This window comes from Vanrija pseudolonga, chromosome 3 (genome assembly GCF_020906515.1).
Source record: "Vanrija pseudolonga chromosome 3, complete sequence".
In the NCBI taxonomy this organism is placed as follows: Eukaryota; Fungi; Basidiomycota; class Tremellomycetes; order Trichosporonales; family Trichosporonaceae; genus Vanrija; species Vanrija pseudolonga.
In genome coordinates this window covers 1,724,398-1,737,267 of record NC_085851.1, presented here as the reverse complement: position 1 = coordinate 1,737,267, position 12,870 = coordinate 1,724,398, and the positions used below count along the sequence as shown (strand labels likewise).

Sequence of the window (12,870 nt, the reverse complement as noted above, 5' to 3'; positions counted from 1 at the left end):
CTCGTCGTCGATCAGCCGAGTTTGCGGGCTCTTGCTTCCCTGCAACCACTCACTCCACCACCACACCACCATGGCGCTGTCCCTCCTCCGGCCAGTGGGGTACAACTGCTCGACATGCGGGTACTGCTCTCCCCCGGGCCAGCGGAGCAGCCGCAAGAGCTCGCGGAGCTATGGCAGTAAGTGGTGGTGGCGTCGGCGGCGGCAGGAGCGGCACTGACACACGCGCACCCAGTGGTCGCGCCGTCAATGTCTCCGAGTGTGGGTGGCGCGCGCATGACAACTCTAACGCCAGTTTTACCAGGGCCTCATTGATCGCGGCTGGAGACGGTCCGGAGAATATGTCTACCAGTGGGTACTTACTGGGTGGCGGCGACATTGCTCACGCGCACACAGCCCCGACATGCGCGACACCTGCTGCCCGCAGTACACTATCCGCCTGGACGCGGGCGCGTTCTCCCCTACCAAGAACCAGCGCGGCGTGGTGAACCGCTTCAACCGCTTCTTGCAGACGGGGCACAAGCCAGGCGAGGGCGGCGACGAGGCCGCTGGCACGCAGGGCGGCGGCGGCAAGGCCAAGGGGAAGGGAAAGGGCAAGGCCAAGCCGTTTGACCTCGTCGAGGAGCTCCGGCTGCACCAGGTGGGGTATGCAACTGGAGAGAGCAAGCATAAGTTTGAGGTGGGTAGCTCTGACGGTCTCCAAGCTTACCCATTAGCTCGAGTTTGTGCCCGCCGTCGCCTCGGACGAGACGTTCGCCCTGTACAAGCGCTACCAGATGGCCGTGCACAACGACGGGCCGGGCAAGAACTCGATGACGTCGTTCTCTAGGTTCCTGTGCGACAGCCCTCTAGGTGTATGTGCTAGCTGATGCACAGTGTATCTGCAGTAGCTGACACCCACAGGACGAGGCTATCACCTACTCGGACGGGGCAGACACCGCGCACCTGCCACAGCACTACGGCTCGTACCACCTGCTGTACCGCGTCGACGGCAAGCTCGTCGGTATCTCAGTCATTGACGTGCTCCCGGCGTGCGTGTCAAGTGTCTACTTTATCTGGGACCCCGACTGGGCGTGGGCGGCGCTCGGGAAGCTGTCGGCGCTGTTCGAGATTGCGCTCGTGCGTGAGATGGCCGCGGCAGGGGCTGAGGGCATGAAGTGGCTCTACATGGGTGAGTGGCTGCCTCACCCTCGACGCCAGCCGCTAACACCCCAGGCTACTGGATTGCCGACTGCGCCAAGATGCGGTACAAGGGCGAGTATGCGCCCAGCTTCCTGCTCGATCCCGGCACGCAGCAGTTCCACCTTCTCACAAGCAAGCTGGACACGTTCCTGCAGTCGCACAAGGGCTACATTGGCTTTACGGACGTCGAGGCGATGAGCGCGGAGGCTGTGAACGCGGCCAAGGCGGCAGCGCCGGCGGTGAATGGGAGTGGCGAGGCCTCGCAGTCTCACGACGTCAGCATGGAGGAGAAGGGCGAGTGGGCAGACGAGGACGAGGACAGTGAAGACGACGAGAGCGAAGACGACGACGCAGAGTACCCCACGCCCCCTCCCCCCGGCATGCTCGACCCCGCGACGCTGTCCGCCGAGCTGCTGGGCAGCCTCGTAGTCTTCACCGACACGGGGTCGGGGCTCGGCCTCGTCCCGTACGCTGTAAGTGACCCACAGAGGCACCGCTGATCCCGACGCAGATGTTCAAGAGACGGCTCCGCCCAGCGGGCAGACGCATGACGACCGAGCTCGTGGCTGCTGTTGGGCCTGAGCTGCTCGCGAGCATCAAGAACCGACAGTTTGAGGAGAAGGGGCTGTTGTTCTTTGGCTAGGCTGCGGCGAGGGTCGCCGGCGCCGAAAGCCTCAAGTTGTAGTATTGATTGCATTCTGCATTGCATTTCCATTTCATGTCCCGGTTTCTTCTGACAAAGACAAACCTTCCTTCAAAGGAGCGATCTCGCCACTACCACTTCTCCTTGTACGGCCTGCCGTCAGCCCAGCCCAGCCAGCGCACACACGCACCTGAGATCAAGCTCGGCCGTCCAAGCCGACGGGCGCTGGTTCACGAGGCCGACGTACGCCGCCGCAATGTCCTCGGGGAGGAGACGCGTGCCGTCCTCGGTCGGCTGGCCAGCAATGACCTTGGTCCGCTCGGTAAGGATCACGCCGTCGATGATCGCGTGGGCGACATGCAGGCCCTTGGGGCCGAACTCGCGCGCCAGGCTCTGCGTGAGCGCGCGGCGCGACCACGCGCCCGGCGCCATCGCGCTGAAGTTGGCGCTGCCGCGCAGGCTCATCGTCGCGCCGGTGACGATCAGCGTGCCCCACTCTGTGGCTGAAGGCGCGGTGGGGTAGTCGGCTTGCCAGGCGCGGATGAAGGCTTGCGCAAAGTCCCAGGTTGCGATGCTGCGAGCACGAGCGTCAGCGAGTGCGAGGGCTTGAGGGTTCAACTGGGAGTGGCACAGGACAAGGCGCCACAGTGCAGGCCAAGCCACTCGCCCACGCCGCCACTCACAAGCTATCCAGCGTGTCCTTGAGATCCGCGTGCGTCTTGTCTAAAAACGGGCCCGGGGACCACGGCGAGTTGGCGTTCGCGACGCCGACCGCGACCTTGGCGCTGGGCCACTTGGACCGCGCGGCGGCGATCGCGGCGTCCAGCGAGGCGGGGGTGCCGTCGAAGCCGGCCGCGTGGATCTTGTCGGCTGGCAGGTCGTCGAGCTTGAGGCGCGGGAGCGAGCCGGGGAGGGAGCGCGAGAGGAGGAGCACCGAGTGGGTCTGGGCCAGGGCGCGGCTGCGAGGGAGGGAGGTTAGTTGGCGAGGAGAGGAGAGGGGACGCCGCTTACACTATCGCTGCGCCGGTGCCCGGGCCGGCGCCGAATACGATTGCGATGCGGGATGCGGATGCTGCCATTGTCGTGATGTGGGTGGGTGAGAGGAGGTCAGTGGATCAGTGGTCGCTCGACGACGACGGCGGGGTATAAGTAGCTCGCTGGTGCTGGCTGCTAGTTGCGTCATTGCGCCCAGCGGTGTCCAGTATGAATTGGTCGCCGCTGGAACGGAATGTGTGGCAGCTTGCCGAGGCAGGCTAATGGATGGGGTATTAGCTAATGGGTTGGAGGAAGGTGGTGGTGAGCCACAGACGACGGACGCGGGGAAGCGGTTGGACGGGGCAGCACCTAAATCACTACCTGCAGCAGCGCTGTTGCACACCTCGAGCCAGGCAGTCAGTCACTGTAGCCACTGTTTACGATGTTGCTTGCTCGTTGTTTGGTCAGTCTCGACCTCCCTCTGCCTGCACTTGTGTCAGGGCCAGGGACGCTGTTGCTTGGCTTGGTCGATCTCTAGCAAAGGGTCCTCCCTCTTGCATCAGCGTTTTAAAATTCACAAATGTAACAAAGGGGGGACCAAAACACTGCCAGGCAGGCAGCTGTTGTTTGGCTCTACTGCGGCCGCGGTACCAGATTTTGTACCCTGCGCCCTTGCCTCGCGCCCCCTTACCCTTGGTCGCAGTGCAACTGCGCCCCTCTGCCGCCCTGCCGCCGCCTTGCTCGTTGCCAGCCAGCTGGGCACAGACCCTCTTTCAACGACTTTATTCCGGGCACTTGTATCCCTCTAGGCGCGACGCCTCTCTGCTGCTGCTGCTGCTGCTGCACAGCTAGCAGCCTACACTGCGCGCGATTCGCATTCTCTCTGCACTGACACTTTCTTTTGCTTTGCATTGCTCTCCTCTCACTCTCTCACTTCAACGAACACTCAAGCCCCCACAAAGGACTATACATAGTCGTCAGTCGTCACGATCGGCAGCACCCCCTCTCACCGCAACGAGGACAACGAGAAGACGCAAAAAAGCCAAGGCTCGCATCGCAGCGCGACACGCACTCCACCTGAATCACTCCCACACGCGCCTGCCTGCCTGCCGGGCTCCTAAGCCCTAAACCCACCCATCACCCCCCCTTTTGCAACACCAAAGACGGTACCCACCCGGCGTGTCACACGCACGCCGCCAGCCCACACCGCCGCGCACTCCCCCTACCCCCTTGCTTCAATCACAACCAGACAACAAGAGTTCAACTTCAACACTCATGCCTGGTCGTAGCAACAAGATCACCGACCTCGCAAACCGCGCACTGCCATCCAGAGCACGGCGCGATCAGAGCGGGTCACAGTACGACTCTTTTGACGGCGGGTACCGCAGGTCGCCCTCGCCCTCCATCGCTTCCTCGCAGGACCACGCCCTCTCGTCAAACTACCACGGCGCACCCATGCAGGAGGTCCAGTACCACGACGACCTGCTCATCCCCCCGTCCCTCCCCTTCTCAGAGGTGACGGGCGGCCAGTACTCGGACCAGTCGTCGCAGCACTCGTCGTTTGTTTCCTTGACCGACCTGCGCAACAACTCGAAGGACAAGGCGCCGTCGCTCTCCGTCAACTATGTGCCCACAAAGTTTACAAAGCTCCACGCGCAGGGCGACTGGGCGCACCGCCGCGCCAAGGTCGGCGGTGGTCGTGACGCGTTCGCAGCCAATGCCCAGCGTATGGGTGACATTGGCACGGTCGACGACGACAACGGCCTGGTATTCCAGCTCGGCAAGGGTGGCCTCAAGACAAAGCACAAGCCCAAGCTCAGATGGAACCGCTTCAAGTGGATTCTGTTTGGAGCAAATTCGGTGGTGAGTGCCCGAAGGGCGGTGCAGACGCAAATGGTGTCTGTGCTGTGGGGGCAGCGAGAAGGGAGTGCTGACTCTTGGCCAGCTCATTCTTTACGGCCTGGGTACTCTGATCTCATCCATCCTCGTCTGGCTCAATGTCTTCTACCAGTCGGACGTTATCCGCGTGGCTAACCGCACCGAGTTGATCCGTGAGTTGTGTGGTGACGGACGCGCTTGATGGTGGGATGTGGAACGCTGCACGCACTCCCGACGCGTCACACTTTGGACACGCACTAACCCGCACCCTAGTCTCTACCATTGGCGCCGCTCTCATCACCTTCACGTCGCTGCTCGGTTACTCGGGCATCCTCATGAACAACCGTGCTTTCCTTGCCGTCTACGTCGTGCTGTTATGGGTCTGCCTGGCCTTTATTGCCGCCCCCGGTTACATGACCTACAAGCGCAAGACTTTCAACCTCGAGGGCAAGATCAACCTCCAGTGGTCCCGCCAGCTCGGTGTTATTGGCCGTCTCCGTATCCAGGACGCTCTCCGCTGCTGCGGTTACTTCTCGCCCTACGTCGAGAACACAATCTCGCCCCTCTGCTACCCTCGCTCCAACTTTGACGGCTGCAAGAACCGCTTCCTCAAGCTTGAGCGTAGCGTTCTTGAGAAGTGGTACACGATTTCGTTTGCCCTCATCCCCTCGCACATCCTGGTTATCCTCGCTGGCCTCCTGTGCTCCAACCACGTGACGTACCGCTTTGGCAAGGGTCTCACCCCCAAGCGTTACCGTCTCGACCTCGACTCGATGGCGATTATCATGAACGACTACGCCTCGCAGATTGCCGACCAGTACGGTCCTGGCCTCGCCCACGAGGTTGCCAACCGTTCTTCGATCCACATCAACGAGCAGGGTGGCTCTTCGCGCCCTGGTTCGCGCGCCGGCTCGCGTCGCGGCTCGATTGGCGGCGGTGCCCAGACCAGCTTGCAGCAGCCCACGTCGCGCCTGCAGTACAGCCAGTCGTCGCACGACTACAACCACGGTGACAACGAGTCACCGTTTGAGCAGGACCGCAGCTACGAGAGCGGAGCCTACGACAACAATGGCTACAATGACAACCGCCTGACGATGCGATCCGACTCGACGCGGTACACGGACATTGACGAGGCCGACCAGTCGCACCAGATTGGCAGTGGTCAGAACCACGGCTACAATGCCAACCAAGGCTGGGCGCGTTAAGCAGCCAGGCCCGCTACGCCACATATTACGACCACCACAACCCACCACAAACCTGCACTGCATCATGAACTCTTTACACACACGGCAGCGATGCCGCCACGACGAGGACGTCCCTCGGACCTTTTTCATTCTGTATACCCTGTTTTGTTCCACGCGCTGGACAATAGCTAGACTAAATGCACACGATTAAGGAGAGTGGGGGGGGCCTTTGGTGTCGCTGCTGCGGACGGTGCCGCCGTAGTCGGTGCGAGTGATGGTGGCGCGAGGCGGACGGTGCGTGCCAGGCCGGGTGGGTGGCTGCGTAGCTGCATAGCCGTGTGTGCGAGTCTGGTGCGTGTGTGCGGTAGCGAGTCAGCATTCCTCGCTCAGCATGATGCATCGATGTATCGGTGACTGGTACAGAACTGGCTGGCAGAGGCCGTCCGTGGTGGTTGAGGTTGCATCTGCCTGCCTGCTATTTACGTTGTTCCATCTGTTTCGAGACTTAATGCAGCATGCGCGTTTCTAATAAGCCCTCGTCGCCCGGTGTGTTTACTTTCCAAATGCCGAAAATATCAATTCTACTGCAAATATCCCAGTGTCTCGTTCAGCCCGACGGCCGTACCACAATGCCCGAGGCGACGCGCGAGCAAAGCGCAGCCCAAAGGGTCCTTGTGACAAGTAGCCGGCGTCCGATGACGCCAAAGGCGACCGGCAAGATAACGCCATACGGTGAGCGCACCAGTCATCCGGGGTGACATCTCGGTGTGTCGTGTGTCGTGTGCGCCTGCTGGCGACCTCGGCGTGCCGGCGCGGGGAACCCGCCAACGTCGCGGCTTACTTTCTCCTGGCGGGGCGTGACCGAGGTTTCCTCGGTGTCGGCTTGATGATAAACGCGCCACGTGCTCCTGCGTCATGAGCTGCGACCCCCAAAGCAAGGCGCAAAGCTGACAGCACTGAACCGAGCGGAGCCGTCCGTCGGCATACAAGATATAAGAGGGCCGTGATAGAGCTGCCTGGCCAGCCCCCACAAACACACACAAACGCACACAATGTCCCTCCCTACCACCATGAAGGCGCTCGTCGAGAACGACGCGGAGGTGGGTCGTCGTCCTTGTTGTCTCTTCTGACCCTCCAGACCGGCGGCGTCGTGTCCAACAACGTCCCCGTGCCGACCCTGCAGGCGGGCGACATCCTCGTCAAGGTGTCCTACGCGGGCCAGAACCCCACGGACTGGAAGCACGCAGCGTACATCTCGAAAGCGGGCGACATTCTGGGCTGCGACTTTGCCGGCGTCGTCGCGCACGTGCAGGACGGCGAGGCGCGTGTCAAGGTTGGCGACCGCGTCGCTGGGAGCGTGCACGGCGGCAAGTTCAAGGACCGCGGCAGCTACGCCGAGTACCTCCGTGTCCCGGCCGACCTCGTGTGGAAGGTGCCCGACAGCGTGCAGCTGCAGGACGCGGCCGCGCTCGGCGTCGCGCTCGGCACGTCCATCCAGGCCATCATCCAGAGCCAGGGCAACCCCTTCCCGCCTGCCAACGTCGACCGCTGGGTAAGTGGCGTCGTCGCTTGACGAGGGGGCTCGCGCGCTGACGCGCGCTCGCGCAGTACTTCATCTACGGCGGCTCGACCGGCGTCGGCCTCGTCGCCACCAAGCTCGCCAAGCTCATCGGCTTCAAGGTGGCCACCGTCGCCAGCCCGCGCAACTTTGACCTTGTGAAGAGCTACGGCGCCGACGAGGTCTTCGACTACCGCGAGGGCGCGGACGCCGTCGTCGCCAACGTGCTCCGCGTCACGGGCGGCGGCGTGACCCAGGCGCTCGACACCATCTCCGAGGGCGAGTCGCAGGCGATCTCGGCGCGCGTCTTCGCCCCCGCCGGCGGCCAGCTCAACCTCACCCTCGTCCCCGATGCGACTGTGGCCGCCGCGCACCCCAACATCAAGTTTGTCCCCAAGCTCATGTACACGTGGATGTCGCAGGAGCCGTTCGACATTGCGCCGCGCTTCGCCAAGCAGCCCGTCGTCGTGCCTGTCATCCCCGGCGACCGCGAGTTCTACGCCAAGGCGCTGACGCACTACACCGACCTCGTGGAGCGCGGCGTGCGCCCCCCGCCCGTCGTGCTCCGTGGCGGCCTTGACGACGTGCTCGCTGGCTTTAAGGACATGGCGGACGGCAAGGTCAGTGGCGAGCGTTACGTCTACAAGCTCTAGAGGAGTCCAAGTAGACAGAGGAGGCGCAGTTTTGCATCAGCGAGGCGGCGCCACATTGTAGAGAAGATGTCACATGCAGTCCATTGAGAAGTAAGCACAGCTAGCACCAGACTAGAACGACAACACCATCACCCGCGGATCCCCCTCCCACGACACGATGCACAGGTACGCCCGCTCCGAGTCAACACGGATAGAGTACACGTCGCCCAGGTCGTCGCACAGCAGCAGCTCGGCCGCCGTGCCCGGCCGGCTGAGCCCGCGCGTCGTCTCGTAGTCCTGCGGCGCAACGCGCGGGTACGGGTTGTACTCTGGCTCCGAGTTGGTGTCGTCGTCGTCGCTGCCACCGTCCATACCCTCGTCGCCGTCCTCGCCCTCCGCCACCACCCGCTCCCTCGCCCCCGCCGACTTCTCCGGCTTCTCCACCATGCGCGGCTCCTTGTCCGGGTCGCCTAGGAGCGGCGTAGATATGACCTCGCCAGCGACGTGTGCGTCGTCCCACGGCTTGCCGAGGCCGAACTCTTCCCCGTCAAGGGGAGCAGCGCGCTGAGGCGTGGTAGGCAGTGCCACATTCCCCCCGTTCCCCACCGCCGACCCCACCGCACCCAGCGGCCGCTCGTGCACCACGTCGGCCCCGACGCCGAACCCGAACCGCGCGGTACGGAGCACGAACCGCGTCTCGCCCTCCCTATCGTCCACGCGCCGCGGCCCAAACTCCTCCACTTGCAGACTCCGCAGCCCCGCGACAGCCGTCAGGCTGTGCGCGAAGTGGCTGAAGTCCCAGTCCACCAGGGCGGGGTCGAGCGCGAGCTCTAGGTGGTCGGTGTATCGGCGCCCGTCCTTCTCCTCCTTGGTCGCGCGGTGGGCCACGGAGCGCTCGAACGCCGCGCGCAGCCGGTCAGCGCGCAGCGTCGCGACATAGCTCGGCCCATGCCGATTCACGCCCGTCACGTTGATCGCCAGCAGCCGGTCGCTGCCCGCAACACTCAGGATAGAGTAGAAGTGGTTGCGTGTCGGCCGCTCAAAGCCGTCGTCGGTCACGACCTCCGCCGGCAGCGGCGGCACGGCATAGTCGCGCACCTCGAGCGGCAGGCGGATAGGCCCGTCCTCGCGCACGCCGCCGGCGTCGGTCCAAAACAGCGCGTCGGTCCGGAACGGCGGGTTGAGCCCGATGACCGTGTCGAGTCCCCCGCTGCCGTGGTGCGTCTCCCCCGCGTCCATGGTCAGGCTGGCGATCCCGATGCCCTCCAGGCTCCACGAGTCCTGCCCTCGTCGGCGGCCGCGCAGCCGGCTGACGGCAAGCACGCCGCCGTCGACGGGCACGAAGTCTGCCCCGTCGATATGCTCCATGTTGACCTTTGCGTCCTGGCGTCAGCGACGAGTGCGTACACGCACTCACGAGAAGCTCGGCCCCAGTCCGCCAGTCGTACAGCCGCGCACCGGACCGGCTGCCTCCCCACGCGGCCAGCACGCCGCCGGCGCGCAGCTCAATCGTCCACCGGCCCTGGATGCGTGCGTCCTCGTCGTCATCGTCGTCCATCACTTCGATCCAGTCGCTGCGGATAATCGGACCTGCGGCGGCGGGGTGCGGCTCCGGATCGGCGCCGTTGCTTGGGGCAACGAGACGGTAGAAGTGCACCGTGCGGGTGACGGTGAAACCCCCGCCGTTGTCGTCCTCGTCGTCGTCGTCGCTGCCCTCCTCGTCCCGTCCCCCGTCGTCAGGACCGCCCCCAGACTTCGTGGCCAACGAGCACACGGCAAGCACCCCGTCTGCCGCGTTCACAGCGATGCTGTCGTACTCGAACCCGAAGGCGAGTTTCCACTTCGGCGCGGCGTCCAGCGAGCCGTCGCGCAGATCGCGCAGGTCGAACACATTACACCCGTCCCCGATGGGCTCGGACTTGTCCTCCTCGTGCCCCATTATCTCGGGCTGCGCGTTGCTCGAGTGGGTCGGGAGGACGAGGAAGCCGTCCGATGTGGCCATCAGCGCGCCGTGCATCATATCGGTTGGGACGATGTCGATGCGTTTCGGGCTGAGGGCCGCCCAGCGGCGCTGGACGTCGATCATGCGCTCGGCTGCTGGTCCCGGCGCGCCGGACACCGGCACACCCTCGAGCCCGTAGAACGCTGTGCGGAGGGCCAGCTGCAGCCGCGCGCTGCTCGCCACCACATGGTTGAGGTTGGTGCACGTCTGGCGCTGTCAGCGGAGTAGTGGAGGCGCGGGCGGCTTACGGCTGCGGCGGAGAGCACGTCGCGCCAGGGGAGGTGCGCGAGGATGGCCTCGGCGACCGACTCGTGGCCCCGTGCAGACAGGACCGTCGCGGACATGGTGTTGGCGTTGATGGTAGATGAGCCGCTGTCCCATTGTTGTTTCTAGCCGCGGACGCAGAAAGGACGCGGTTGGACGCGTCGGGACTTGGCATGACGTACCACGTTCAGGCTGGAGGACATTTCCGCCCACCCACCACCAATCTCCCCATCGCACCACCTCCATGTCGTCGGCCGCCAGCGTCCTCCAAAAGCGCGGCAAGGAGGCCATCGTCGCGCAGATCCTGGGCTACCTCGACTGGCGGAGCCTGCTGCGCGCGAGCGAGGTAAGCTATGCCTGCCAGCGAGCCAGCTGACGCCGTACCAGGTGTGCGCCAACCTCAACGATGTGGTGGCCTCTTCCTCGGCGCTCCAGCTCGAGCTGCGGCGCGCGTTCTACGCTCTGCCAGATGACGATGTGCGGCCCGACCTCCCGCCCAAGGAGGAGCTGGAGCGCCTCGTCGACGTGCAGCGCCGCTGGGCCGCTGTCGAGCCGGTGCGCGTCGACCAGCTGCTGCTCGGGGGCAAGAGCAACCTCTTCCGCCTGATGCACGGCCTGCTGGTCGTTGCGTGGGAGGAGGAAGAGGAGGGCGGTGGTGATGGGGACGAGGGCGCGGAGGGCACGGGGAACGGGGATAGCGACGACGAAGACGAGGACGACAGCGATGCCGACGACGAGGATGACGATGATGACTCCATGAACGACGGCGCAGAGTTTACCGAGCCCATGTCCACGGCGATACGAGTGTACGACCTCACGACGCTGCGCTATCTCCCTCCCGACACGCCGCTCGACGCCCTCCGCAGCTGGACGTTCCGCCCCGGCTTCCCCTTCCGCACGCTGCAGATCTCGCCAGCGGACAACCTCCTCGTCGTGAGCAGCTTCGACACCGAGTTGGTCGACGAGGGGGTCATGGTGGAGAAGAGCTACAGCTTCTACGTGCTGGACCCCGCGCGGGCCGGTCTGGACCTCGAAGACCTCGGCACCGACCCGTTCCCTCACCCCCAGGCGATCCACCCCGTGCTCCACTTCAACGACCTGTATGACGCGCCCGATCCAGACGACTACGACGTCGAGAGCGCCAACCAATGGGCCGACTGCGACTTCCACCTCACTGCGCGCGGCACTATCGTCGTCCTCAGCCCGCAGGACTCGAAAGCGTCCGTGTGGGACTGGCGCAGCGGCGAGCGCGTGCTCGACGCCGAGTCCTCAGGCGCGCCGGGTGGCATCGTCGACGCGTACGTCCCGACGTATGGGCGCGACATGCTCGCTGTCGGCGTGTCGCGCTACGGTGGGGGCGACAAGGACGTGTCCAAGGCTGACGGCGTGCACGTCTCCTGGCTTTCGCCGGGGCGTGAAGGGGAGGAAGACACAGTGGTGTGCGGGGACGAAAGCCTCGATACCATTGGCATGCCGGTCGAGCTGGCCAGCGAGGTGCGACCCGCGGCGGTGAAGTGGCACCTGCGCTTCCCGATCGAGGCGGGGTCGCAGTGGACGACGCAGCTGGATACGGACGTGGACGTTGCCCATCGTGCCGGGCACCCGCTGCTGTTTGTGGCGGCTGCGGCCGAGACGTACGGGTACGCCGCGATGATTCGGCTCGACAAGCTGAGGGGGAGGTTGGACAGCGGGACAAGGAAGCCGCTCGCGCTCGGCGACTGGGTCGACCTCGCCGACTGGTCGACGTGGCATGACCAGGGCGACGTGCTCGCGTCCGTGTATGGCCTCACCGCGGTGCTGATACAGGCACCGACGGAGGATGACGGAGACGGGGGTGGTGGGGATAGACCCGGGGATAGTAACGAAGATGAGTCTGAGGACGGCGGCGACGATGGGTCCCAGAATGGCGGGGGCGAGGAAGGAGATGGCGACGGACGGCGCCGCTACACGATCCGAGTGGCCAACTATGGTCTCCGCGCCCCCTGCCACGCCACAGTCCTCGCCTCGCGCCATGAGCAGGATCACACCCCAGCGCCGCCGGCACCGAGTACACCCAGCCCCTTCATCACCTTTAGCGAGCGGCACGACGCGTCCCGGCCCTCCGACGAGCGCTTCGAAACGGGCATGCTGCTCGACAACGAGGCGATGGCGGCGCAGAAGCAGCGCAAGAAGACCAACGTCCGGTTCTCCACTAGCCGCCCATGGGGCTACGCAGCGACGTCGCGCGAGCTGTCTTGGCCTGAAGAAATGGGAGAGCTGTACCGCGTCGACATGGGCGCCGAGCACGCCGTGCTCTCCGTGGTGGGTTGCGTGCTTGTGTTTATTTCTGACAGGCACAGGGCGACGGGCTTGTAATCTTATCATTCTAGCGGGGTTAGTTGGAAGCGGTATTAGTCAGTAACATGGATCTACATGCTGTCGGGTCGTCGTCGTCGCCGTCGTGCGCTGTACACTGTTATGGTGTGCGCACTCTTGTACTGCTGGGACCCCCAATCAAGGATGGCTGGGGCGTTGAGGGATGCGCCAAGAGCATCATCCATGTCGCCGTGCCACTG

The 12,870-nt window shown here is 64.4% G+C and overlaps 6 protein-coding genes across 6 annotated transcripts; 4 read left to right on the top strand and 2 right to left on the bottom strand.

Annotated features, from left to right (window-relative positions):
• Positions 1–63: 63 nt before the first annotated feature.
• On the top strand, positions 64–1,822 carry SPAC3C7.07c (Arginyl-tRNA--protein transferase 1; the record flags this gene model as incomplete). Its single annotated transcript, XM_062770766.1, has 8 exons — positions 64–176; positions 233–258; positions 293–348; positions 394–676; positions 714–851; positions 901–1,168; positions 1,213–1,652; positions 1,691–1,822. Exons 1-8 carry the CDS (start codon positions 71–73, stop codon positions 1,820–1,822), a joined length of 1,449 nt encoding a protein of 482 aa, XP_062626750.1. The 5' UTR covers positions 64–70.
• LOC62_03G004234 (uncharacterized protein) lies at positions 1,062–2,925 on the bottom strand. Its single transcript, XM_062770765.1, has 5 exons — positions 2,834–2,925; positions 2,506–2,781; positions 2,013–2,396; positions 1,213–1,975; positions 1,062–1,168 (listed from the first exon to the last, which is right to left on the bottom strand). Exons 1-4 carry the CDS (start codon positions 2,899–2,901, stop codon positions 1,954–1,956), a joined length of 750 nt encoding a protein of 249 aa, XP_062626749.1. The 5' UTR covers positions 2,902–2,925; the 3' UTR covers positions 1,062–1,168; positions 1,213–1,953.
• A 785-nt stretch (positions 2,926–3,710) lies between these two features.
• On the top strand, positions 3,711–6,076 carry LOC62_03G004233 (uncharacterized protein). The gene is made up of 3 exons (XM_062770764.1): positions 3,711–4,660; positions 4,743–4,848; positions 4,949–6,076. Exons 1-3 carry the CDS (start codon positions 4,073–4,075, stop codon positions 5,878–5,880), a joined length of 1,626 nt encoding a protein of 541 aa, XP_062626748.1. The 5' UTR covers positions 3,711–4,072; the 3' UTR covers positions 5,881–6,076.
• Positions 6,077–6,869: 793 nt separating this feature from the next.
• TOXD_0 (Protein TOXD) lies at positions 6,870–8,164 on the top strand. Its single transcript, XM_062770763.1, has 3 exons — positions 6,870–6,959; positions 6,998–7,411; positions 7,468–8,164. Exons 1-3 carry the CDS (start codon positions 6,912–6,914, stop codon positions 8,068–8,070), a joined length of 1,065 nt encoding a protein of 354 aa, XP_062626747.1. The 5' UTR covers positions 6,870–6,911; the 3' UTR covers positions 8,071–8,164.
• A 17-nt stretch (positions 8,165–8,181) lies between these two features.
• Positions 8,182–10,395, bottom strand: LOC62_03G004231 (uncharacterized protein; the record flags this gene model as incomplete). The annotated part of the gene is made up of 4 exons (XM_062770762.1): positions 8,182–8,613; positions 8,668–9,432; positions 9,467–10,258; positions 10,300–10,395. The coding sequence occupies 4 exons, from the start codon at positions 10,393–10,395 to the stop codon at positions 8,182–8,184; spliced, it is 2,085 nt and encodes a 694-aa protein (XP_062626746.1).
• Positions 10,396–10,559: 164 nt separating this feature from the next.
• Positions 10,560–12,713, top strand: LOC62_03G004230 (uncharacterized protein; the record flags this gene model as incomplete). The annotated part of the gene is made up of 3 exons (XM_062770761.1): positions 10,560–10,661; positions 10,703–12,616; positions 12,655–12,713. The coding sequence occupies 3 exons, from the start codon at positions 10,560–10,562 to the stop codon at positions 12,682–12,684; spliced, it is 2,046 nt and encodes a 681-aa protein (XP_062626745.1). The 3' UTR covers positions 12,685–12,713.
• Between the last annotated feature and the right edge of the window lie 157 nt (positions 12,714–12,870).

What these genes read in the sequence shown, in the direction of transcription:
- LOC62_03G004234 (XM_062770765.1), bottom strand. Translation starts at nt 2,901, where the DNA reads ATGGCAGCATCCGCATCCCGCATCGCAATCGTATTCGGCGCCGGCCCG. An exon ending in GGCACCGGCGCAGCGATAGT is followed by an intron (nt 2,782 to 2,833) that starts GTAAGCGGCGTC and finishes CCTCCCTCGCAG; the next exon opens with CCGCGCCCTGGCCCAGACCC. An exon ending in ACGGCCGAGCTTGATCTCAG is followed by an intron (nt 1,976 to 2,012) that starts GTGCGTGTGTGC and finishes GGCTGACGGCAG; the next exon opens with GCCGTACAAGGAGAAGTGGT.
- LOC62_03G004233 (XM_062770764.1), top strand. Translation starts at nt 4,073, where the DNA reads ATGCCTGGTCGTAGCAACAAGATCACCGACCTCGCAAACCGCGCACTG. An exon ending in TGTTTGGAGCAAATTCGGTG is followed by an intron (nt 4,661 to 4,742) that starts GTGAGTGCCCGA and finishes ACTCTTGGCCAG; the next exon opens with CTCATTCTTTACGGCCTGGG. An exon ending in TAACCGCACCGAGTTGATCC is followed by an intron (nt 4,849 to 4,948) that starts GTGAGTTGTGTG and finishes CCCGCACCCTAG; the next exon opens with TCTCTACCATTGGCGCCGCT.
- TOXD_0 (XM_062770763.1), top strand. Translation starts at nt 6,912, where the DNA reads ATGTCCCTCCCTACCACCATGAAGGCGCTCGTCGAGAACGACGCGGAG. An exon ending in TCGTCGAGAACGACGCGGAG is followed by an intron (nt 6,960 to 6,997) that starts GTGGGTCGTCGT and finishes CTGACCCTCCAG; the next exon opens with ACCGGCGGCGTCGTGTCCAA. An exon ending in CTGCCAACGTCGACCGCTGG is followed by an intron (nt 7,412 to 7,467) that starts GTAAGTGGCGTC and finishes GCGCTCGCGCAG; the next exon opens with TACTTCATCTACGGCGGCTC.